At 41.4% G+C, this 26,727-nt stretch overlaps 1 protein-coding gene across 26 annotated transcripts in view; it reads left to right on the top strand.

The window, feature by feature from the left end:
- Positions 1 to 838: 838 nt before the first annotated feature.
- Positions 839 to 26,727, top strand: part of NRXN1 (neurexin 1) — a 1,090,355-nt gene continuing 1,064,466 nt past the window's right edge. For all 26 annotated transcript variants that reach the window (XM_056853804.1, XM_056853802.1, XM_056853800.1 and 23 more), the window contains exon 1: positions 839 to 1,774. In XM_056853804.1, coding sequence (XP_056709782.1) covers positions 1,036 to 1,774 — 739 coding nt within the window. In that variant the 5' untranslated portion in view covers positions 839 to 1,035. The remainder of the gene's footprint in view (positions 1,775 to 26,727) is intronic.

Below are 26,727 nucleotides of genomic sequence, written 5' to 3'. Positions count from 1 at the left end.
GAAAGGCTTGTTTTCAGCAGAGGGCATTAAGCATGTAGGTTTAGTTCTGTGGCTGCTGGGGAACCTGAATTGCCTCTGGTTATATTTACAGCCGCCGTTACCCTTGGCCCCTTTCACAGCCTCTAGTTACTTACCTGTGAAGCAGTCTGCAAGGTTGAGAATGTAATTTTGTTTCTGTTTTTTAAAAAATCTTTACAGATGGCATTATTGTTTTAAAAAGTGTTCGGCACCAACTCTCCAAAATCGAACCCTGGGATCTTCTTAATTTTGGGCCTCGTGTCAGAAAGCAAAAGAGGAGCCGTGAGGCTTTGTGCAGCAAATAGATTCCGAGCTGTTTGACAGCTTCTGGATTTCAGCCCCACTGGGAAAGAGGCAAAGAATCTTCTGGTCTGTTGCATGCCAGGCAGTCCATGATCTGATGAGAGGATCAGTCCTGGGAAGAGAGGATTGCTTCCTGTGAAAGCTGAAGGAAACCCCGGGGAGAATACAGCTGTTGGGTAACATGAGTTCTACATGCACTGGGATACTGATTCCACATTTGCTGGGATATTGATCAAATGCTGCGTTTGTGGATCCATTTGGAAATTGCCTAGGTGGTTTGCTGGCCTTCCTGCATTCGCGTGTTTCCCACCCCGTCTCCTTTCCAAATTGGTGCCATGGGATTTTAATGGTAAAGTTTCTGCTGACTCACTCATTTCTTAGAAGCCAAACAGATGACTGAAGCAAATCTACCTGTGCCTTCTATTTTCTGAAGACCTTTTGCAGCACTAGCAAGGCTGCTTATTTGCTGGTGGTTGAACCATTTTCTTCCTTCCTTTTATCTTTTTTTTTTTTTTTGTATCTTGGGTATACCCCACGTGAGCCTCTCCCAGTGGGGGTGGGGGTTACAACATTCCTCCGCCGTGCACCAGGAAAACAAGAGTTCACCATATAGTGTGAGTGGTGACTCAAAAAGATTTTACCCTGTCTGCTCCAACCCCCCCACCACCACTCCCCCCTCCTCCTCCCCCTTTCCCCCACCCCACCCCGCGAAGAATGGGGCCTGTGCTCCTCAGGCGTGGAGGGTGCCTCCTGCTCTGGATGGCACTGCTCCTGGGCTGCTGGGCCGAGCTCGGTAGCGGCCTCGAGTTCCCAGGAGCGGAGGGCCAGTGGACTCGCTTCCCGAAGTGGAACGCTTGCTGTGAGAGTGAGATGAGCTTCAACATGAAGACCCGCAGCTCCAGCGGCCTGGTCCTTTATTTCGACGACGAAGGCTTCTGCGACTTCTTGGAGCTAATCCTGACCCAAGGCGGGCGCCTCCAGCTCAGCTTCTCGATCTTCTGCGCTGAGCCTGCCACCTTGCTCTCTGACATGGCTGTCAACGACAACCTGTGGCACACAGTGGTCGTCCGCCGCAATTTTAAAAACACGACGCTTCTAATTGACCAGGCTGAGGCTAAGTGGGTGGAAGTGAAGTCCAAGCGGCGGGACATGACAGTCTTCAGTGGCCTGTTTCTAGGAGGCCTGCCGCCTGAGCTACGCTCGTCTACTCTAAAAGTAACACTCTCTTCCGTGAAGGATCGGGAGCCCTTCAAAGGATGGATAACAGACGTAAGGGTCAACTATACACAGTCCTCACCTGTGGAGAGTCAAGAAGTGCGGCTGGATGATGAACAGAGTCACTTGTGCGCCAGGGATGACGTCTGTCTCAATGGCGGCGTCTGTTCTGTGCTCAACGACCAGGCTGTCTGTGACTGCTCTCAAACGGGCTTCCGCGGGAAGGACTGCAGCGAAGGTAAGAACCCACTTCACCCTTATCCTGCCAGCCTCTCCCTCAGTGAAAGGGAAGGCCAAGAGATGGAGACTGCATGGCATTTCCTCTGTAGGGGTGAATTTTGCAGCTGTGCTTTCCCTTCGTACAGCTCACCCTTGGACCTTCTGTTAAATATTTCAGCCCTTCTTCCTCCATTCATTTCAACATCAATGGAACCATGTTTTAAAAACTTTAAAGACAAAACTAGGGGTGGTCGTCAGGGAACAGAAAGCCATGTTGGGGACTGGAAGGATGTGGGCACTGGAGAAAGTGAACATTTTTGATGAACAGTAATTTGTGTCACAGTAAAGAGTGTAGGTAATAGGACGAATAAAGGAAGCTGGTTCTTTCTTTTTTTTTTCCTTCAAGGAAAAGTTAGCATGGGATTATGCTTGAGGGTTTCATTCCAGGAAATGTATTTGCAAATTCGTCCCACAGCTCAAATCAGCTGTATTATTAGGGTGTATAATCCTATTCAGTCTGAGTGGAATTAGATAATTTTAAAGTGAAGTGTTTTGGTTTAACATGTTGGTTGAATTTGGCTGCTACGAGTTTGATTATTGGCTGGAGGAGTGGGAGGAAAGATTATTTGGATTTATTCTTAATATGAGGGTAATGGAGAATTGGACTTGATTCTTATTGTGATGAGGTATTTATTAATATCACCAGATTGTTTCCAGTCATATTAAATATTTGTGTAGTTCTTCAATGGGCAAAGAAAATGAAACATAGTGTATTTATAATTTCATACTAGAATGAAAAGCATTATGTAATGGAATTAGAAAATTGCCATCTGAATCACATAAAGGCTACATGCAACTTTAAAATATTTTGGCAGGTATGTTTTCAGTTGTGTTTCGAATCAGAGAAAAAGCGTCAAGACAGAAAAGTGGATGAGCCTGTTTTCCTAACTATTTTTTTTTTAAGAATTCCTGTTGTCAGTGCCAACTTTTTTTGTTGTATGAGTGAATTTATTTATCTGGGGTGTTTGGGAAAATGGTGTCTGTGCTTCTTAGTTTCTGCAACTGCTTTTTTGAAACAGCCAGCAAATATTTTTTTGCTACCTTTTTGGGAAATGAAATGAGAATCAAAAGCTGCTATAAATGACAGTTTATGAGAGGACAGGATATATATACACAGTCAGTGCCAGATTTACGTATAAGCTAAACATAGCTTAGGGCCCCACTCTCTTGGGGGCCCCTAAAAAATTTAAAGGAAAAAAAACTGGATGTACATTTCCAAAATATAAGATAAAAAACAAATTGTATTTCCGTTCAACAACTACTTTGATAAAATACATATTTTGTTATGTGCAAATGGCTTTAGATACCTATTAGGTCCATAAATTACCATATAGCATATATTCAACACAAAAAACTGCGACAATTTGTTGTTAACAAAGGACAGCTGGACATATAAAGGGCCCCATTACCATTAATAGCTTAGGGCCTCATCAAACCTAAATCCGGCCCTGTACACAGTCAGACAAATATAGAAGGAAGGAAATAACCTTCTTACCAAAAGAGAATCGGAAATGCTTCCAGCTTTAAAATGGATCTGATATAACCAGATGAAGATGTTCATGAGTGGCTGCATGTCAGTAATGGCTGAGTAATTTGCTTTTATCACTTTTAATCAAATTTCACTGGCTGTAGAAAGAGCCATCATTTGTAGGTGTGCTTTTTATTATGTAAACTTCCTGTCTTCACTGTCCAGTACTTAGATTTTCAGTCATCTGACATCCTATTTAATTTATCAGCTCTTTATCGCTCATCTTTCTACTGCTGTTTTTTTATCACTCCTTTTTATATATTTGCACATGCTGTTGAAAGTGTACTATATCAGAGAATAAGCTTGTATCTTCACTAGCTCCTGAGGGAATACCTCTTCTATGGCGCTTTTTCTTTGTTTCAACACAGTATTTGATCTTAAAGGAATATGAAAATGCATTTAGGTTCTCCAATTCTTGCTCTAATTCATGATGGTAGTTGATGGGTATATTAACCTAGTTTCTACCACAGCACAAATTGCATATGTTAAGATTACAATCCTGTCCTTGCCCATGCAGAAGTAAGTCCCAATGGTTTCAACAGACAAGAGAATAGGAGGGATACAACTATATTAATAAATATATCATAATAATAGGATTTATTTCTAAGGATTGTTTATTTAGCATTGTAACTTTATGTTTTGTAATTGGCTGTAGTGAGAGAAAAGCCCCCCAAACCCAATTGCTGCATTAAAAAAAAGCATTTTAAGAACAAAACAAAAACCAGAGCTATCTGAAAGGGATTGGGGGGGGGGATCCAAGGCTCATTTTTAAAAGCCTTTCTTCTGCTCAGAAAGAACTCTGAGGAAGCAGGAAGCATTTGAATCCTCGCCCCTTGACATGCTGCTTTGTAATTGGCTGTAGTGCTTTCTGTGAGAGAAACCAAGCTTCCGTGTCCCACACTTTGCCTTATGCATGGGGATTTCACCCGAGCTGTTCAGGGAAGGTGGAAGAATTGGGTTAATAGAGGAACAAGAAGTCCTGGGATTTGTGAGGGCTGGCTTCTAATGGATGGAAATGCATAACTCCAAGGAACAACCAAGAGAGATGGGAGGGGTGGCAGACATGAGTGCAAGTACCCATGCATAAATGACCTAGGTTTCTGAGCGGGATTATTGGTAATTTACTGGGTATTATATCCACCCATCACTGTTAGATACATATAAAACCCATAAACCATTTTGGAAATGTATAATTCACGCTTTTTAATAGAACTCGCATCTTAGGCTTGCCAACCTCCCGGTGGTAGCTGGAGATCTCCTGCTATTACAACTGATCTCCAGGCAAGAGAGATCAGTTCACCTGGAGAAAATGGCTGCTTTGGAAGATGAACTCTATGGCATTATATCCCATTGAAGTCCCTCCCCTCTCCAAACCTCGCCCTCCTCAGGTTCCATCCCCCAAATCTCCAGATATTTCCCAACCCTACCCCATTTGTTGAGCTGGATAGCTATTGATCGGACAGCCCAGTATTCTTTGTGTTTCCTTAGAAGCAAGTCCCTCCAATTTCAATGGAATTTACTTCCAGAGTAGTGTGCACCCGACCACAGCCTTAGAAACCCAGCACCAGACTTTAAGTACTGTAATGGCAATGGTTCTTTATCTCAATTCCAAGAAACTGTTTAAACTGTTCACAGGAGGGGAAATGTTCTTCTTGTGATATACAATTTTACCCTGCTTAAAATTTCTTTAAGTAAAAGGTAAAGCTCCCAGTGAGTTGCTGAGAGCTGTACTCTGAGACATTGCTTCCCGTTTGTTAATGAAAACTGTATCAAATAAAGTAGATTGCATAACAGCAGCAAGCCGTTTTTTGTATTGATTAATCAAAGGTTTGAATTACTCTGTGATTAGGTTACATTTCTGGTGACTAATTAGGGAAAGGAAAAATAGAGTAGTAGGGGGACAAGTGAAACTTGTTGTCCTCATTAGGCTTAAGAACGTGGCTTCTTGCTGCCTATAAAGTAGTTTAATTTCTGAAGGTGTTTCTTCGACAGCGATTCTGAGACTTTGTGAAATTGAAAGCTCAATAGGGTTTAACTCGCGGCTGAGAAAATAGTCAGAATAAAGGTAGTGGGTATTTGAATAATGGTGCATTTTTGGTTTGCATGAAGGATGAGTTGTTAATCCTAGTTTATTATTTGTTGAAACATCTTTAAAAAGTGCTGTTCATGAATAAAAGTTAATCAGAAAGGCTTTCTGGCTGTTAACGTTCGTGGAATTTTATGACTGATGTGTCCATGTTTTCTGGTTAATCGTCTTTTTTTTTTTTTTTAATGAAGCCGAATAGCATAGTGGGTAAAAGCATTGTTAATGAGTTTTTTTAAATCACACCTTGGGTGTTGCTCATTATTTTGCTGATCACCAAGCAGATTTTTTTAAATTGCTTTAAATCCTGATTTATCGTAGCAGTACATAGACCCCTTTCTCCAGACAGTAATCTATTTTCACTATCTCCATGCTTGTTCTTTATTATATTATTAGTGGAATTACTAATAATATTATCTGTCATTTATATAGTGCTTTCTAACTGTTCACATACATTATATTGGTGTTTACAACAATCCTGTAAGGTAGCTCAGTATTATCTCCATATACTGAACAATCTTTGTTGATTTTAAACAACAAGGTGTAACAAGAATCGGGACTGATATTTACAGCCCATTCCTGAGCTGGGAGGGCAAAGTCCTCAGGAGGCGTGCAAGATGTCCTGATGACGCATCTCCATGTGTCGTCATCCCAGGGGGCATTCCTGGGTTGTTCTGGGGGCGGAGCCACTTTTAGGCGGCTTCCTAACCCCCCTTCAGGCCAAGAACGCCCCCTTTGCCCTTCCTGGAGTTACACTACCTTTTTAGGACAGGAATAGAGTGTGTGATGTACTAGCTTGTAGTATAAGTCTTCAACCACAAATGCTAAGTCTCTGCATTTTTGTCTGCCTGTTTTCAAGGGCTGAAGTATGCATGGTATAGAATTAAAAGGATGTAATCACTTAGTCAATTTTTGGCATGACAGATCATAAGAATATAAGATGGAGCACTGCTCCATCTAGCATCCTGTTTCACTCAGATGCCATCAAGTTTCTCTGAAAGGCCAAAAGACAGGGCACAGAGGCTGACTCCTTCCCTGATGGTGTCTCCCAGCACTTGTGTTTAAAGATTTGCTGCCTCTGTGTATGGAGGTACCTTTAACTCACCATCGCTAGTAGTCATTGATGGACCTCTCATCCATGAATCTGTCTAACACCCAAATCCATTTAAGTGACTTTCCATGCCATATCTCCATTTGAAAAAAAAAACATGCTATCATGGATAAAATAAAGATAATCTGATGAATAGCTATATCCTGTTGTGTAACCAAATGTTCATTTATTTACTATATTTATAGCCTGCATTTCTCTCCAGTGGGGACCCAAAGTGGCTTACAAAATTCTCCTCTCCTCCATTTTATCCTCACAACAACCCTGTGAAGTAGGTTCGACTGAGAGTGTGTGACTGGCCCAAGCAAACTTTCATGGCACAGTGGGGCCACATAGTGAATTTAACATTTTCTGGATTGACTAGTCAAGAATAACACAGTGCACCCATGCTTTCCTAGTATTTTTTAATATTAAATGCACAAAGTAGTTCTGAGATGAGTGGTCTCACTTGTCAAAAATAAATTTCTTTTGCCATTTAAAGGCACCCATTGTTTTATAATTTAAACACGATGGGTAGCCATGTTACTCTGTCAATAGCAGTAGAATTCACCATTCTCTATTTAAGGATAGATGGAATCGCATTCTTGCTGTACCTGAAGAAGTGAGCTGTCACTCATGAAAGCTCATTGCCTGCCAGAAATTTAATTAGTCTTTAAGGTGCTACTGGACTCTTTCTCTTGTCCAGGGCAGCCCTCCATTTACAGTATTACAGTAATCCAGGCCAGAAGTCACAAAATCATGGATGATAGTGTCCAGGTCTCCACCTTCTAGTAGTAGGTATAGCTGGTGTATGAAATGAATCTGATAAAAAAAAATACAGCAGCTGCCTATTTAGATCCAGATGTACCCCCAAAGCCACAAACTTCCCTGGTTTTTCAGAACTCTAAATCAGGGGTCCCCAAGCTTTTTGAGCCTGCGGGCACCTTTGAAATTTGGATACAGCATGGTGGGTGTAATCACAAAATGGCTGCCACTGGAGGCGGAGCCAGCCACAAAATGGCTGACTGCCACAGCTTGCCTTCAGTCACATGGTGAAGATCCTTGTGCTGTGGTAGCTGCCAAAGCAGCATTTTTTAAAATCTGCGCAGCCAATCAAATTTTCAGTTCCCAATCAGAAGCCTTGCTGGGGAAAAGCCCCACCGGGCCCCGTCCACTTTCTAAAACACCTGGTGGAAAGGTGTTGGCAGGTACCATTGTGCCCACAGGCACCCCGTTGGGACCCCTGGTCTAAATTGTAGCCATGGCTGCCCCTGTTATTTATTTACTTAATTTATATCCTTCTTTTCTCACCAATGTGGCCCCAATGTTGCTTACACCACTCTCCCCTCCTCTATTTTATCCATGCTTACCTCTCTCAGATAGGTTAGGCTGAGAGTGTGTGATTGGCCCAAGCTCACCCAACAAGCTTCCATGGCAAAGTGAGGATTTGAACCTGGGTCTCCCAGGCCCTGTTGCATTGATTTGTGTATCTGAACAGGGACCAGCCTTTCACCATAACATATTGGAACAGTATATGTAACTTTCTGTGAGCATCTTAATGGTAACAATAACATCTTGCAGTGTAGTTCCATAGATAGCTGATAGGAAACATAGATTATACTAATAGGGATCTTATTTTCATTTGTTGATTCTTCAGCCCTGTAGATTCTATTTGATTGAATTATGCAAAAGTTGCTTGTGCATCAGACTGGTTGTTAAGCCATGAATTAACTGCATTGACCTAGATCAATTCTCGCAGTTCCTTTCTTACATGAGCTGTATTAGTATAACTCCCTATGACATGAAGCACAGCAAAAATAACTCTAATGGCTTTAATTACACATGTTGTGTCCGTAGAAAGACCTTTAAAAAGCTTGATCATCCTTTTGGTACAACAATATGCGTAATCAATGGTTTCCACAGTTATGCAGTGTAAAATATGTTTTGTTTGTTTTTAATTCACTGTCTTTATACTTCGCATGACATGCATCCACCAGAGTTGCCAGATCCAGGTTAGGAAATAATGGGAGATTTTGGGGGTGGAGCCTGGGAAGGGTGTGGTTTGGAGAGAGGTGACTTCAATGGGGTATAATTCCATAGAACCCACCCTCAAAGCAACCATTTTCTCCAGGCCATTTTCTGTCACCTATATGTCATTATGCTGAGTTCTATGAACCATTAACACAGTTGTTTGTTTGTTTGTCATTCATGTAATGTGTTTATGTTTTGGGGGTATTGAGTGTTACAATCAGTGTGATTCTTTATAATATTGTTGCCACTTTGCACTGGTATATTGTGTATAATATAGAATGTTGTTTCTTGTAAGTAGTAGTGAGTCTGAATACTGTCCGTTTTTTGCTAACTGAACTTTACAGTATTGGTATGTGCTTTTTATAGTACCTCCTGGAGGTTGGCAACCCTACTCATCAACCAACACACATAGGCATATAACAGTTCCATACTTGGAATATTATAACTTGTAACATAAAAGGCAATGGGTAGTCTAAATAACATTATGGTAAGCCCGTACTGTATGTACTATAAAGTACAAATTATCTTGATGACAAAGTTAGCCATAGATTAACTGAAACCACAGTATGACCTGCCTTTCCACTAGGTGCACTGAGGTGATTTCCTTAGGGTGCCAAAGGTGGAAGGGTTCTAAAACCAGCCATATCATTGCCCAGCCTCCTCATGGCGCTGGGGACTTCTTTGACAAGCAGTAGCCCTGTGTGCAGCCCCTGGCCACAGTGGCCACCTTCAGTGAGGATGTTCCTTCCTTCTGCCCTCTGCTGTGGGAAGGGTTGAGGGTTGTTTTTGTCTTTCAGCTTTCCTTGTAGGGATGGATGGCATAATGGAAACCACAACCCCATCCCCAGTGGGAGTGGCATGAGTGGGGGTGCCTCCCCCGCAGTGCAAGGGGGGATGAGTAGGTGGCAACTTCCCTGCAGAGGGTGACTGAGTCATTTGCCTAAGTTGCTAAGAATCTTTGGGCCCTGAACCACAGTGTGACTTTCAAGCCTCCACAGCTGTGGAGTAGAAATTGAGAGCAACAAATATTAAGAGTCATATTCAAGCTTGAAACTTGAAGAAATCGGTAAGGAAAGGGAAGGACACATTTTTGTTTGTCTGTTCTCTTTGTTGGGTTACTATCTTGTGGACTCATACATTCTTATGAGCAGTGCTGGGAGTACCAATCGCTGTGTGAAGAGCTTGAATAATTTAGAAAGTTTCTGTGGAAGGCGAAGTCAAAAATATCTTCAGTGCTTCACACAAAATACATCCTGTGGACATTTGGACACAAGAGCTGGTATTGCAGAGTGAAACCTGTTCAGTTAGGTTGTAGAATTTTGACATTCAGACCTATTAAAAATTAAACCAGTGGTGAGGGATGTTTGCAAGCTATGCAAGAGTTCTGTGATGGCAAGCCAAGTTTCTTTGAAAAACAGCTGAAATACCGGTATCAATCTCCTCTGCATTGGGTAGGCGAGGAAAGCACTGGGTATGTTTGAATAGAGGGATGCACTGACTTTAATCTTGTACCATCTATTTTTGAAAAACAAGAATCCCTGTCATCCACACGTTTATAATTTACAAAGTAAGAATGTATACTCTGGATCTCTTAATGATTAAGGCATAACTAATCCATATTAAGTGATTCTGAGGATGCACCTGTGCTTAAATACATAGTGACTTTGCAACAACATACAAAGGTCCACCTACCCCAGAATACTCTGCAAATATCCTAGTTGCCATCAGGCACTAGCAGTGCCACACTGAGAACACATGAAGCTGCCTTATACGGAATCAGATCCTTGGTCCATCAAAGTCAGTATTTACTCAGACCAGCAGCGGCTCTCCAGGGTCTCAGGAAGGGGTCTTTCACATCACCTACTTGCCTATTCCCTTTAACTGGAGATGCTGGGGATTGTACCTGGGGCCTTCTGCATTCCAAGCAGATGCTCTACCACTGAGCTTCTAAATCTATTGAATTCATAGAGCTTAGATGGGTATAACTGTTTAGGATAGCACTATGTGTCTCATATGCCCATGGAGAGCTGTGCAGGCCTTCTAAGTGGGGTCAAACTTTTCTAAAGGTCCCTTTTCCAGACAAAATTGTGGCCAGGTAAAGTTAGTGGTTTTCAGTCTTTGCATCTTCAGGAAATCTTTTCTATATTGCCTTATCTGACAAGAAATTCCTGATCATTGCAGAATATTCTGAGGAATGTTCCATGGTATATGTACATTTAATTCATATAGGCACTGGTTAGCCTGGTGGTCTTGACCCATCCTCCCATGAGAGAACAATCTAGAACTAGGATGGGCAGAATGTAGGTGAGATCTGATCTACTGGTGGGCAACAGGCCAATTTTTGTTAGGTATCTGAGTAATTTCATTTTGCTGAGTAAGATCATTGACCTATCTATCCTGGTGTTCTCTACTCAGCTGGCAGCAGCTCTCTAGATTAAAGTCTTTCCCAGAACCTGTGAAGATACCAGGGACTAAATGTGGGACCTTTGGCATGCAGAGAAGGTTCTGTATCACTGAAACATATCCCTTCTCTGTAATTGTAGTCTCAGCTCGGGTTGAATCTAAGTAACTGTAAATTTTATGCTAGAAATGGGTATGATTTCATAGTGCCAGGGTATAATCATAGCAAAAGGGGGAAAACCCTGCTTAGTAGAATTCAGACTTATGTAGTGTTTCTTTTTATTATTTTATCCATTCTTTACTTTTTACAGTAACCTTTGGCATATGTCTTAATCTCGTATCCCATGGCATGAAACAGATGTACATTGTTCATTATATCTATGAATCAGATATTTTAAAATAATGATCTCCCTTCTGAATTCAAGACATGTGAATCTGAAAAATACAAATAAACTTGGGACATTTCTGCATCAGCATTCCCATTTTCAGATATCTAAACATGAAAATGTTTGGGTTTATTTTGGCTAGGCTAATGTGTTTGATCTATATTGAGATTCTCCTGGCCATAAAGTTATGTCAATTAAGGGAAATAGGTCTACAACATGTGTAACTTGAACAGATTAGAGGAAGAAGCACAGTTGATTTTGATTAGACTTTACTGCCTCACAGCCTTAGGCAGGTAGAGTTGTCCTGTTCTTGCTCCTTTGTGGAACATGTCTAATGATCCCAGAGCTAAAATGAACACTCGCAGAAGATTTCAGATTTGCTGCCTGTCAAATTCTTCTTGAATAAATTGCAATTTGACTATGATATAATTACTGCATATACTGAGAGCCACTGAGGAAGCTTTGACTATTGCCCTAATAGAGGAGAGAGCCGGGGGAGAGGGGTAGATTATGTTAGCATCATCTGGCGTATTTCAGATGCTTTGTACTGAGAATTTAAACATAGATATAGAGGGATAATGTGGCCAGAATAAAATAAATATATGGCTTGAGGGAATGTAGGAGGAGGAGAGGCTTTCCTTATCTTTAGATGCAACTTAAGGCCAGAGGAGAGCATCCTTTGCTTTTGTTCTGTCTATCAGAGTTGTACCCCCATTTGTAACATAGGAACAGCAGTGATCTAGCAGGATTGCTGGGAGGTAGAAAGCAATTAACAGGCATACGCCATCAGAAAACATATTTGGTATATATCCTATGGAATTAAAAGAAACTTGTGCAAGTAGCTTCCACTCTAGGCCAGGATTTAACAGCACTCCCAGCTATTAACCTGATCCTTAGGGGTATTGCAACCCCCTCCAGGACAGGCTGGCTATGCAGTCCCTGAGCAGTTTCTCCATTTACCAACAGCACCTCAGTCTTCTCTGGATTGAACTTCAGTGTATCCATCCCATTACCTTCTCGAGGCACCTGTTCACGACTTCCACAGACCCACCTGGCTTAACTTAAGGAGAAATAGAGTTGGGTGTCATCTGCATATTATGGCACCCTACTCCAAATCCCTGGATGACCTCTCTCAGTGGTTTCATGTACATGTTAAATAGCGTTGGGGATAAGATGGAACTCTGTGGGTCCACATAGTATAAATGGCCACTGGGCAGACCAGCAGTACCTGAGAATCACCTTCCGTAATCATTTGATCAAGTAACAGCAGAACCACCAAAGCATGGTGCCCCCTACTCCAAGCTCAGCGAGCCTCCAGAAAGATATCATGATCGATGGTACTGAAAGCCACTGAGAGATCCAGGATAATCAATAGGGATGCACTCCCCCATCTCTCTCCCAGCAAAGGACATCAGTCGGAGCGACCAAAGTAATTTCTGTCCCAAATCCAAGCCTGAATCCCAGTGAATCCATCTCCAACACTACCTGAAGTAGTATAGCTACCACCTGCTTAAGCACCTTGTCACAGAATGGATTAGCCACTGGACTGTAGTTGTTTGTGTCACTTGGGTACAGGGATTCCTTCTTCAGGAGGGGTCTCAAGACTACCTCTTTCAAAGCAGTCATACACTGTCCTACAGAGAGGCATTTATTATTTCCTCGACGTGGTCAACTTACCCAGCCCAGCATGATATTGTAAGGGGCAAGGGGCAAGACTTGATGTGGTGGGCTGCACACTTCATAACACCTTGTCCACTTCATCAGGCCTCACCAGCTGAAAATCATCTATAGAACTAAGATCAGACTATGTTCCAATAACATCCTGAGACTGAACCAGTTCAATTGTGGTGTCATAGTCATGGCGGATGCAAGCAATTTTATCTGCAATATGCATTGCAAAGAATTCACAGTGGGCTTGCATGTTTTCCGGGGCAACATCCTCTGGGGCTTAAGATAAAATCTGCGTCACAACATAGAAAAGCTCCACTGGACGACATTGTGCAGATGCAATGGTGGCAGAAAACTGAGCTCACTTTGCTGACATCAGTGCCACAGAGCAAGCATGATAATGTGCTCTCACCTGTGTTTGGTTGCATTTGCTGCATGTTTTTCTCCACTTGTGCTCTAACCATCTGCCCAACCATTTCATCATCTGAAGTTCCTCAATAAACCAAGGGGTATTCTGGACTCCATGGAAGGAGACAGGGCACTCGGGGTAATCATGTCTATAGCCCTGTTCATCTCCATAATCCTGAGGTCAACCAGGGGTGCAACTGGAGTGCCAGCCTTGCTGAATGGAAAATCTCTGAGACATCAGGAACCTCTCTGAACTCAGCAGTCTCCTGGGATGGATCATCCTAACTGTATAAACCCCCCCCCCCCCCGCAGAGGTTCCGAGTGTCCATGACTGTAAATCTCACCAGATAATGGTCGATCCATGGCATGGGCACAGTGAAAAGTTCTCCCATTACGAAACCACGTATTTGAAGAAAAGCAAATCAAATGTATGATCTGATGGGAAGAAATTGCAGGGATTCCATATTTTACATAGGATTGTAAGTGCATCAATGTGGCCCCCAAAATAAACAGACCTAGAGAAAAAAGGAGAATATTTAAATGTCCCTAATTCCTTGGCAAGGAGAATAAATGCCTCCCACTGACCCTCTCCCATTTATCATGCATGTCATTTAAGGGAAAGCAGATCCTATTCAGAAAAGATATTGTCTGCATATTTGTTGGAGATGTTGCCCATAGACTTCCTAGAGAAATGGTAATGGCCATTTTTCTGGCTTCTATAGTACTTTAGACTAGGGCTGGCTACTTGTTCACAGCATGAGAGATGTTGTCCATAATATAGATTGAATACCCTTTACACCATATCACAGATTACATGCACGTTACCTTTCCATTGTTGTGAGGTATTTATCCAACATAAAGGGATTGGGATTTGGATTTGAAAATGTGTTCCCATTTTGTGCAGATTGATAGTGTGGATTGCAAGAGAGCCTTGTTTCCTTTGTATGACACTGTTACACCGTCAGCCACAGCAAAGGTTCCTTGGAAATTTTACCATAGGCTGGGGAGATTTTATGAGGTCTGCCAGTAATGAAATTCTGCCAGGGCTTGGCAGTCTATATGCAATCCTTAAAAGGGGGACCTCCAATCCACAAAGTGGCTACTCTTGCTCTACAGGGAGCCAGCGTGGTGAAGTGGTTAACAGCGGTGTTTTGGAGTAGTGGAGTCTGATCTGGAGAACCGGGTTTGATTCCCCACTCCTACACATGAAGCCAGCTGGGTGACCTTGGGCTAGTCACAGTTCTTAGAGCTCTCAGCCCCACCTACCTCACAGGGTGTCTGTTGTGGGGAGGGGAAGGGAAGGAGATTGTAAGCTGGTTTGATTCTTCCTTAAGTGGTAGAGAAAATCGGCATATAAAAACCAACTCCTTCTTCATCATCATCATCTTCTTCAGAAAGATCAAAGAACATATGCATCTGGGAAATAAGTAGGTTGTGAAGGAGTCAAAAGACTTTATAACAGACTTCAGATATTTATAATGCTGCCTTCAAGAACAGAATTGTGTATTGTCACAATGGGAATTATTTATTTGATACCAAGAAACACTGGTCAGATGCAGAAGAGACAAACCAGTCTTTTAAAATGGTGATAGCTGTTTAACTTTGTTGGGAAAATCCTAAGTAAAAAAATCCCTGTTTGCTCACAAGTGCCATTTCCTCTTACGGACTGTAGAAATGTATGTTAAATGAATGAAATGCCTCTCTGTATGATGGGGTATGCATTCATTGCTCCCGTTGACTTTAAAGGACTTCTTCTTCCAATAGCCAGATATCTAGGGTTGCCAGGTCCCTCTTTGCTACCGGCAGGAGGTTTTGGGGCAGAGCCTGAGGAGGGCGGGGTTTGGGGAAGGTAGGGATTTCAATGCCATAGAGCCTATTGTTGAAGCGGCCATTTTCTCCAGGTGAACTGATCTCTATTGGTTGGAGATCAGTTGCAATAGCAGGAGATCTCCAGCAAGTACCTGGAGGTTGGCAACCCTACAGATATCTGAGTACAAGTTACTCATGTAGCAAAAAGCAGGAAAGGATTGGTCATACTGGCATGTATAAAAGGGAAATGTGGAAAGTTTTCCTTATGTGCATGTATTCTCTTAGGCAGTGGCTGCTCTTCACAAAGCAACAAAAGCATACACTTACTTCCTCCTTAGTACAAAGTAGCAGTGTGAGTAGCGGTTGGTAGTGGGGAGAAGCAGAGCAGGCTGTGAAAGCTAGATTCGTCCATGTTTGCCATGGGTGTTTACAGGGTGAGGTGAAGAAGAGGGGAATTCTAGCTGAAAGGATGAACTCTTATCTGTCACTTGCCAGTACAGGCTGGCAAAGGAAGGGAATATATTTTCTCTTTAAGAGGTTAATACAGGCATTGGGGCTTTGTTACATATATTCCCTCCATAAGAGGAAGAAACATACAGGTTAAAAAGGCTTTGTGATGCTCAAGCATCCTTAGTGGGGGCACACATGAAAACTGGATGTATTTGTATGCAGGATTATTGATTTGCAAGGGGGAAGAATCACATTTTTGAAGCAACTAAAATTTGTGATTTGAACCTTGGGAAAACCCTTATTTCCCTGCAGCAGATGAACTACAGTGAAATGGTCATTTACACTATACACAGATATGTAGCCACTACATACACAAAAAGAAGAAAAGTGTACCCATCAGATTAACCTAGCGTGATGTAGCGGTTAAGAGTAGTGGAAGCAGTGGACTCTAATCTGGAGAACCGGGTTTGATTTCCCACTCCTCCACATGAAGCCTGCTGGGTGATCGCAGCCTAGTCACAGTTCTCTCAGAACTCTCTCATCCCCACCTACTTCACAAGGTGTCTGTTGTGGAGAGGAGAAGGGAAGGCGATTATAAGCTGGTTTGAGTCTCCTTAAAAAGGTAGAGAAAATTGGGGTATAAAAACCAATTCCTCCTCCTACATTGTTACAAAAGAGATTGTAAGCTCAGAATCAACAACAGTGTTACTCTTAATTCCCCTTCTGTTTTTTAAGAACCAGTATTACAATTGTGTTACTAAAGAGGCATTTAGAAATCTCTGTGAGGTACAAATTGGATTACTTAAAAAAAAATTACCATTTCATATTAACTTCTGATCATTGCAGGGGTCCCTCTCTCATGCAAACATTCAGCACCACTTTTAACAGCATTAAAATGAAAATGACAACGTGCTTCCAGTCTTTCTCTCTATTGTCTCAACCTTTAATTTGCCTGTCCTTGTTTAGAAAACAGACAATACAGCTGTTGTCCTGAAAATTACAAATAAAAGAACGACCTAGGAGCTTATATGTTCCCCTCTCTCCTTGCAAGCATATCATGTGGATGGCACTAAAAAGCATATCATGTAGATGGCACTCCAAAAGTAGCCTGGCTTTATCAGGCTCAGGTCAAGATACATACAAAGCCATTAATGGCCTTGGATCCACATAACTGCTGGACTTCTGCTATGCTCCGCCATGATAGCTTCATTCCTCTGAACAAAACTTTCTGGAAATGAAATCCTGCAAATGGGTGACATCGATAGCTGCCTATACATATGCCCCTCTGTTGTGCCCCCCTACTCTTTTGGAATGGCCTGCCTGAGGAGGAGGTGAGGAAGGTTCCTACCCTTCTGTCATTTCAGTTTTCTGCGTTGTTTGACATATCACATCTGATACTTTTTTGCGTTGTATGTTGAGTCTGAGTGAGAAAGGTGGCAAATGAAGTTCAGTGAAGGTAAGTGCAAAACGATGCACACTGAAGCAAAACCCCCTAACTTCAGATAGTTTCTGGTTGGGGCTGAACTGGTGGAGTCTGTGTGAGAGAAAGAGATCTTGGGTTTGTAGTGCATAAAAGCTCAATGAAAATGTTGTCTCGAAGTTCAGCGGGGGTAAAAAAGGCAGACTCCTTTCTGGGAATTATTAGGAAGGGACTGAAAACAAAACAGGCAATATTGTAAGCTCTTGTGTGCATCTGTGGTGACCTCATTTGGAATAATGTGTTGCCATAGCTCAAAAAACATACTGCATAGCTGGAAAAAGTGCAGAAGAGGTCAGCCAAGATCTGGAGCAACTTCCTGTGAGGGTTGGCTGAACATTTTTAGAATTTATAATTTAGAACAGAGATGACTTATAGGGGGACGTGTGATTTATAAAATTATAGAGATTTATTAAATTATGAATGGTGTTGAAAAAGTAGATAGAGTCGAACTTTTCTACTCATCTGTGAAACAAGAACTCACAGTTACCCAGTAAAGCTGAAGGGCAATACATTCAGCATGGGCAAAACGAAGTACTTCTTTATTCAGCGAGTTATAAAAATTGTGGACTTTGCTGCCTGTGGACATAGTGATGGCCACCAGCATAGTGCATCAGACAGATTCATCGAGGAGAGGTCCGTAAATGGTTACTGTTCCTCTAAGGGGAATGCAGAGCTGTAGAACTGAAGACTGCATTTGGGAACCATGAATAAACCATTTATTATCTGTGATAAAAGTACGTCTAATCATTCTCCCATAAACTGCCAGAGGTTGTTGTTTCTGCATTAAAAAAAAATCATCTGCTGCCTTTCATAATGCTTCTGCCTTTATCATACTGTGCTAAGGAAGCCCTGAGTGATTGTGGCTAATGTATTGGAGCACAGCTGATAATCATTTTATCAATCAATATGGTAGGGAAAGTAATATAACATGAGCCATAAATTTCTCATCCTGCAGTTTATTTATTTATTTCACCTGGCTTGAAATCAGTAGGCCCTGCAAATTGCATTATTATACTTTTACTTTACCACTCAAGGCTTGTACTTTTTATATTGTCATTTGGAGCATGCATTAGCTCCTTTACATAGAAACAAATCTTTAATTTGTTTTGCATGGCATCCTGTGCATTTTCTTACTTTCTTGTGAAGAATGTAAATATCAAGCTGGTCCTATAGTGGAAGGATGGTTCACACAACTGGCTCTCTCTGATGTATTTGGGTATATGAATTGTGATATAGAAAAACAAGTTCAGATTCCCCTAAACAGGTCAGGTTTGAACCTTACTGGACAAGTTAGTACCAAGACAAGCACATTTTTTGTTTTTCCCCTGTGTAATTCCAAAGGCAGTGGAGGATGGCAGTGAAAAGTTAAGCATTTCTCCTTCCCTCCACTGCATCTCTGCACTAATTTCTCCCCTTGACTTTTTTGTCTTTAAAAAAGTGTCCAGGCTCTTTTACATACTTTTGTGCATAATCTGTGTCTATCCTCTTAGCCTAATCTGTAATGGTGCCTGACTTTTGGAACACCTTCTCCACAGCTGCTTTACTTGGTTCACAGCCCAACTAATTTTTGGTGCTGAGAACATCTCTGTTTGTGCAAGCTTTGGAATGGGCTTGGCATATTGCTAGGGGGGTGTTGTTTTTTGAGGGGGTATAGTTCAGATGATGGTTGACATTTATTGTTATTTATATCTTCTGGTCATTTGCTGGTGGCTTTCTAACTGGTTATTTTTTATAATTGGTTATTTTAATAGTCATTATGTAAATGTCCTTGGGAGCTTTGCACTAAGGTTATGCATGATATAAAATTTAAAATAAAACAATAGTATTAGATAAAATCTGCCTCAGATTGCTGACACTGAGCTGGGGTGAAATGTTTAAAATAATGTCTAGGAATGTTTATTGCTTAGACCAAAAGGGTGCTGTGTGAATGGAAGGTGTTTCTGACTTTGGGGTGGGGGAGGGTAAGGAGTTATCGCCTATTTTACCCTCTCCCTACATAACCTACAATCATTTCCAGAGGTTTAGGGGATAGTCAAGGCACCTTTCAATTTTTTAGTGCAAGTGTTTAATGGTGATTCCACCTAGGGGTTTTGGAATAGGGTCGGATAGCAAACTCATAAAAAAGAGAAACAGGTTTTTTAAAAAATAGAAGAGTATCTCTCTAGAGTTCAACAGTTAGGAAAAAAAATCTATATTCTGTTTCTGTTTGCATGTATTATTTTTTGCTTAATTGTTTTTTTCACTTTCTCCTCCTACCCTGTAATCTTTGTTCTTCTTTCCCCCATCCATCTAGGTATGTGGATTTTTTCTTACCTGGCTTCACCAGAGATTACCTCAGATGGGAAAGCATTTCTGTCTGTGGAGTGGGACTTCCCCCCCCCCAGCCCGAAATACCCTCCAAATATATATTCCCAGGGAAAAGAGGACCCACTAGGAACATCACAGAGGGACTTGGAAGTCTGCAGGGGGTGGGAGTCATTGGTAAAAATGTCCCTCTTTCCATCCTTGGAATTCCACTGCTAGATCCAAGTTCCCGGGAACTTGATAATGGTCAGAGCTCTTGATAAGCTTTTAAACAAATGAGAACCATTTTGGCCTTGGAAGAATTTTGCTTACCTTACAGTTCCAAGTTCTCAGTAGTAGGAATACATTTATACAGGAGAATGCTGCTTAGGCCATTGGTTAAGTGTGAGAATATGCTGAGAAGACAAATTGCCATGTCAACAATTAACTTGGTGCAAAAATGGCCATGGTAAAACTCCTTCTGAAAACAAATAACCAAATTATCCCAGTGACCTCTTGAGGAAAACTGGTAGCTTGTTTCACATAATAAATAAATAAGAAGAACCAGTGTTCAATACTTTTAAAAAAGCAATCACCACACATTAAGTGTTTGTCATTTCACCCTGTGGGTGTTGCCAAGAACAAAGAAGAGCTAGTCCAAAGCTTAAACACAGTCTAGGAAGAATCTGGCAATTCTGAAATGACATAATTAGCAAGCCATAATTAACAAATGTCAGTGAAGGATGCCAAGTAGACAGTTTGCCTATTTATTATAGGAATTAAAAAAAAAGCTCATCTGGTCAAGGGTAGGGACCAAGACTCAGTGCATAGCATACACTCTGCATGTGGGAGGTCTCAGGATCTATCCGTGGTAGTTCCAGTTAAATATTCTTGGGGCACTTTAAAGTTCAAAATATTTATTTAATAAAAAAAGATTTATTAAAGCCCATAAGATTGTGAGAGTGCCAGACTCCCTGATGGCTGGTGAAGTGCAATGGTGCAATGTTTAGAGTGTTAGACTAGGACCTGGGACAACTGGGTTTGAATCCCACACTGCCATGGAAGGGACCTGTAGTCTGTCACAGTCTCTCATCCTCACACACCTCACAGTGTTCTTGTTATAAGGATAAGGTGGGGGGGGGAGAGAAGAGTTGGTTTTGTTATGCTGACTTTCTCTACCACGGTTGGGCCTTCACTAGTGCTGATACCAGTGAGATAGATCATAACTCCCCCGCCCCCCAGTACCTTGTGTCGCATTACTCGGATGCCACATTTTTGCAACGGAATGATTTTGGGGTCTGCATAGGTTAAAGAGTGCTGAACTGGATAAAGAAAATGGGCCCTTCTTTGGCTTCAAAGATGAGGCTGTAAACTGGTGGCAGTTTGATCCCTGCAGTCTTCTGTTCACCATTCTCAGTTAGTTGGGCTTGGAAAGATATCTGTGTTTTTCCCCTCCCGTCACATCCTGTCCTTTCTCTAAGGAACTTAGTGTGGCTTGCATAGAAACATTTCAGTTCATTTTTATGGTAGAGCTACTGCTGGTCTGTGTACATAATATTGGGCTAGAGGGACCCATAGTACATATCAAAGTCCATATTTGAACAAAAGCCCTTCACAATGTCTTGATGCTGAAGACTTTCCTATATTCTTGATCTGTTTAGCTTTGAAAATTCTCAGCTACCCTTGACAAGTAAGTTGATAGATCCAGCCTGTTTGGTTGTGGTCTCAGCAGAGCCGTTCCTGTATGGGTCTCCTTTTTTAACAGGAAAAATTTAAACCATAAAACTGCTTTTATAATAAAGATGCTGAGTTTGAACATGCAGCAGTTTTGCAAGAAAAAAGCACAGAATATAGTCAGAATCTTGTTTCCTTCCCACATTCCTTTTCTCTTTTCCTTTTGGACTGGCATAAACAAAAATCTGATCTTAGTGATATTTAAAATATGTCCCCTGCGAATGCCCAACAGCACTGTTTCTGCACCAATTATATATGTATGTATCCAAGTATAAAATTACCAAGGCTGGTCTGCAGGAAAGAAATGGAACTCTGCTTGTCTTTTGGCTAACGTGTTTAATTTTGGTAAGGTACTCTAGTCAGATAAGCCAAGCATTGGGCAGTATCTAGGGAAGTCTGCAGAAAATTGTTTCAGGAACCAGGCCATGAACCTTGAGGCCAGGCCAGGACATGGATGACCTAATTTGAGGTCACAGCAATTAATGACTGGTGCTGGGACCTTGCAGATTCAGGCCTCTTGGCCAAGCTTCTGGTATTTATGCCTGGCCATTCCAGAGGTCTGTACTTCTTTCGTATCTTGGAGAACAATGTTTGATATCCCTGCTGTGATTGAAGATGGCTGTGAAAGCTGACATCTGTTTGGGAAGTAGTTGCGGCTGCTCAAGAGGAACAGCTTCTAGTCAGCTTCTTGAGGTGAGAGGCTGCCCTGCAATGGTGATCTCTCACCCTCAGTAAATACTGGAATGTCAGGGTAGCAGCTGATGACAGTTGTCTGAAACTGAGCAGAGTGTTTGGCGGTTCATTCAGTCTTTGCCTTCTATGATAATAAGAGGCTGAAGGCAAAGATAGTTTGAGCAGGCCAGTTTAAAGACATTAAAAGAGGCCTCTGGCAGAGATTGAAAAAGTTGTAGTAGCAGTATCTTGGCAACAGACGGATACCCTGGTGGTCCAGATGAAAATTTGAAAGTGCATGGTATAGGTAGGGTCGCCACCAGCGAGAGATTTTTGGGGCGGAGCCTGAGGAGGGCGGGGTTTGGGGAGTGGAGGGATTTTAATGCCTTTGCGACCATTTCCTCCAGGTGAACTGATCTCTATCAGCTGGAGATCAATTGTACTAGCAGGAGATCTCCAGCTAGTACCTGGAGGTTGGCAACCCTAGGTATAGGTCTGCTAGTGAAGCTAAGTGGGTATGGCCCTCTAAGATGCTTGGATGAAGATGATCTAGGAACCACAAGTAAGGCCCACTGATGATTTTGGAGGAACATTAATCCTGTAGACTTTACCATTAGCCAGTGTATGGATGCCCTGAAACTCAGTTCATGAGCCTGCCACCAGTATGTTTCCTGTCATATTTAGTAGACTGAATTTTGATAATAATCCCCACAAAAATCCTTCTGGAGTTGCTGTTGGAGAGAAGACATAGAGTTGGTTAGATGAAGGTAAAAGCTTTATGTAATTGCTTAAATTAATGGATCTTGCATTGTTTAAAGGAGCTCTATCCCCAGGAACATTTGTCATAACTAAGTTGAAGTAGAGAGTATTGGTTCAAGTGAAGCAGAATTTCATTTGTATATTCTGAGTGTTAACAAACCACATACATTCACTTTATGAATCAACAGCCCTATCCTTGATACAATGTATATAGGAAAACTGTTGGGACTCCCAGAGCTGCATGTTTTGATGACTGTTGTAGAAGTTACTTTTTAAGAAGGGAGTCATTGGTGCCTTTGCTGCTTAGAAAATGGGTGTTGAGCATTATTTAAATGAGGGAGGATCAGCATCAGATAATTTTTTTAAATTCTGCTTTAACACGCCATGTTACATAGAAAATAAAGATTTATTTTATGTAAGGGTATAAAGAGATTCTCTTCCCAGCTCCAACCTCATCAAGTAAAAGTAATGGATTTGGATTCAATCCGTGGCAATTCTTTCTCATACGGGATAGAAATAGATTATATTCCAGGTATTCCCCTCAAGCCTTGTGGGTTATGGAATGTAGATGGGGTAGAATACATTCAGGTATGATACAACCAAAGCTTGAATATTTTAAAATTCCATTGATTTCAGTGGAGAGATGCCTTTATGTGACTCTCACACTGAAATCAATGGGATCCCAAAGTGCTTAATTTTGGCAGAATTGTGTCCGTGATTTCTGTTTGTATAGTAATATACTTGCATAAATAGGCATATATCTGTTTAAGAATTAAAATAGGCAACAAAACAATTATTCAACGAAAACGTTCATTGTAATTTATATTCCACAGAAAATCTGGGTCATTGGTTCCTGTGCTGGTCCTACCAAATTCAGCTACAAAAGTCAAACCATTTTTCTAACCAAGAACTAACTAGTTATGAGTAAATTAACAAATTCTCTTTAATCTTTGTTCTAACGCCAACACACAGCTGGACTGCAATCCTGCACAGTTGGGTTGCTTAATTTCCACTGAGTTCAGTGGGCCTTTTTGCCACATGACCATAAAGCATGAGAAAGGAGGCTCTCCTGTGGTTTCATGAAAATTATAGGGCTGCTAGCCTCCAGGTGGTTGGAGGTCTGGGATTACTATTGATTTCCAAGTGACAAAGATCAGTTCACCTGGAGAAAATGGCCACTAGGGAAGGTGGACTCTATGACATTGAAGTTCCTCCACTCCCCAAACATTGCCCTCCTCAGGCTCCACCCCCAAAATCTCCAGGTAAAATCTCCAGGTAAACCCAGAGCTGGCAACTTTATATTAGAACCATATTGAAAGCCCCTTTAAGTGAAGGAGAGGAGCAAGCCATGTGGTTTGTGTGAAAAAAAGGATCAAGCCGGGGGAGCAATTGGGAATTTTTATTTTATCTTTGGTTTTAGCTGGAGATGTTTTAACTATTATTGTAAGCCACCTTGAAGCAAGAAAAAAAGGTGGGATACACATGTTTCAATGTTAAATAAATAAAATGTTATTGTACTTCTCAATAACTGTTATGTTCAGGTGTTATCTTTCCCTATTTATTTAAAAATGAGTGAGCAGAAACCTCAGTTCTTGCAGTGCCAAGAAGGTAACACTATCCATGTGGTTTCCAAAGAAGGGCTTGGGAGTTCAGTGAGATGTAAACCATGTTTCTGTGCCTGACTTTTTTTGAGGATGGAGGTGTCAGAAACTACAGTTTCTGGCTGTCAACCCTTTTCTTTGTTAGATGTGCTTTCTTTTTCTGGACAGCAGAAGTCATTTGGAGCTTCTTTTAATAAGTACTCAGCCAAACTGTTCAAAGCATTGGCTAGGGTTGCCAGCTTTGGGTTGGGAAGTACCTGGAGATTTGGGGGTGGAGCCTGGGGTTTGGGGAAGGGAGGGACCTCAGTGAGATATAATGCCATAGAGTCCACCCTCTAGAGCAGCCATTTTCTCCACAGGAACTGTTCTCTGTTGTCTGGAGATCAATTGTAATGCCAGGAGATCTCTAGCCCCTACCTGGAGTTGGCAACCCTAATTGAGACTCTAGCAGTATCAACTAAGAATAAATTTAGCATAGTTTTGTCTTATTTAGTTCAACATTTACAGCCCATTTTCCCCTGTACTTATTGGTTACGAACTTGAGCAGAAACTGAAGTCCTCATTTCAATATTAGTCCAGCCAGTCACTGGGTGGCCTTAGGCAAGTTACTTCTAGCTTCTTGTCTGTTATGTAGGGATAGTAATACTGACCTAATTTACAGGGCTTTTGGGAGGATTACTAAAATAATATATGTGAAATGCTGTGAGGTCTTCAAAGAAGTGCTATTGAAATGCTAAGTATTGTAGATAGAAGGTAGTTGGGACAGGATTCCTTAGTGAGGAACAGCATTTCTCAGCTGGCCTTCTCCCAGTCCTCTGTCATCCAGGAATGTACAAATATGTATTTTATTTCTTTTCATTTTTTTGCATGACTGGGAAGACCATTCTTGTGCCACCCATTTTCACTGGAAAATGTTCCCACTTTAGGCCATTTAACCACCATTTTTACACAAATGTCAAAACTAGGGCCAGTTAAAAAAAATTCTGCTGAATTTTGTTACTATGGCTTGAACTTGTGAATCAAACCAATGTTTTCCTTGGTCCTTGTGCTTGCCTTTATTTCTATCTGCTCCCCAACTCAGAATGCTTCTGGAAGCCTTATTCTCTGATTCATTGTGCAAATGGCAAGTATGCAATAAATTGGTGAGCCTGACAACACTCATTTTTAAGGATATTTTTCTGTACCTTGCCCATCCTCAGGCCCCATCATGAAGCAAATGAGTATTGCTTTTTTTAACACTGTTTCTCCCTAAAGTTTTAATTGCTAATGAGATATGGGATTCCACTGGAAGTATGTTAAATTGGGCACAGCTGCCAAAAATCTGGTGCTTTCTGCATTATTATCCTTCAGTGCTTCCATAAAACCAGATATATTGTGGGGATAGATCTAGGAGAAAGATTAAAAGGTACACTTTATAAAACATACTGTCTCACATTATTGGGTGAGGGCGCTCTATACCAAAAAACTAAGAAGTATTGTAATGCATTTATTATTCCGCTTTTAACATGGTTGGCATGCTTTTTATTGTCCCTTTTTAGTTGTTGTTCAGTAATGCCACGGAGACAGGCAATGGCAAATACCTCCAAACATCTCTTGCTTTGGAAACCCATAAGTCAGCTGTGTCTCCATGGCACATTTCATTGTTTAAGTTGGTCACTTGCATTCCTGTAGGGTGGTTGATCACTTATCAATAACCAATTATAATCCAATTATCGTTCCGCGTACTCCTTTGGTCTCCCTCTACCAAAACTACATTTTTCCTTCTTCATTTGCTGCTTCCTTCATTGTAACTCTCTGCCATCTAGCATGCATTCACCTCCTTCTGCTGGTGAATTTAGATACCCTCCAGACTCACCTTTCTACTCTAGAATTTTCTCCCTCTCAAGGTATATGCTTTTTTTTTCATATTCAGAAATAACACTAACACAAAATAGAAAAAAATCACAACAATATCAGTAAATATTTCAGGTGACTAAAAAGAGGAACTAAATTGCAAAGAGGAAAATGTACCCTTTAATAAACAATCAAGTAATTTAACAAAATAAAAGTAACAAAACTCTCCCCACACCCTTCAATATTATCTCAGAATGATACACTTACAGACCAATCCTGGGAACCACCATCTGGGGGGGGGGGGAAGACTTTATCTGGGATTTGGAAATCCATGATTATTTGAACTCCTCTCCCTATGTGAGCCTACCTGCAAATGGGTTAGGGCTCATCCATTTATGTTTCCTGTATTGAGAGACTTGCATCACAACAGACACTTCTGTATTTAAACAATATTTATGGACAATGCCCCATCTGTCCAGTTTCAGAGGGGTGGTGGGGGCACATGTGATTGAATGCTCCATGAAACTCAAAAGTTCTTCCTCCACATAAGCTAGATGTCAGGGAAAACAGGCCTAGCCTAGTGTTCTTTACTGAAATGCCAGATTTCTGTTTCCAGGACATTTTGTGTGTATATGTGTGTGAGGGAGAGATCTCATGGCTCGTGTCTCATTTTTTTAAAAAAATCTATAGATCTCTAGTA

Source organism: Euleptes europaea, chromosome 7, assembly GCF_029931775.1.
Source record: "Euleptes europaea isolate rEulEur1 chromosome 7, rEulEur1.hap1, whole genome shotgun sequence".
Taxonomy (NCBI): Eukaryota; Metazoa; Chordata; class Lepidosauria; order Squamata; family Sphaerodactylidae; genus Euleptes; species Euleptes europaea.
The sequence above is the reverse complement of the archived record's forward strand: the minus strand, read 5'-3'. Positions and strand labels throughout refer to the sequence as shown.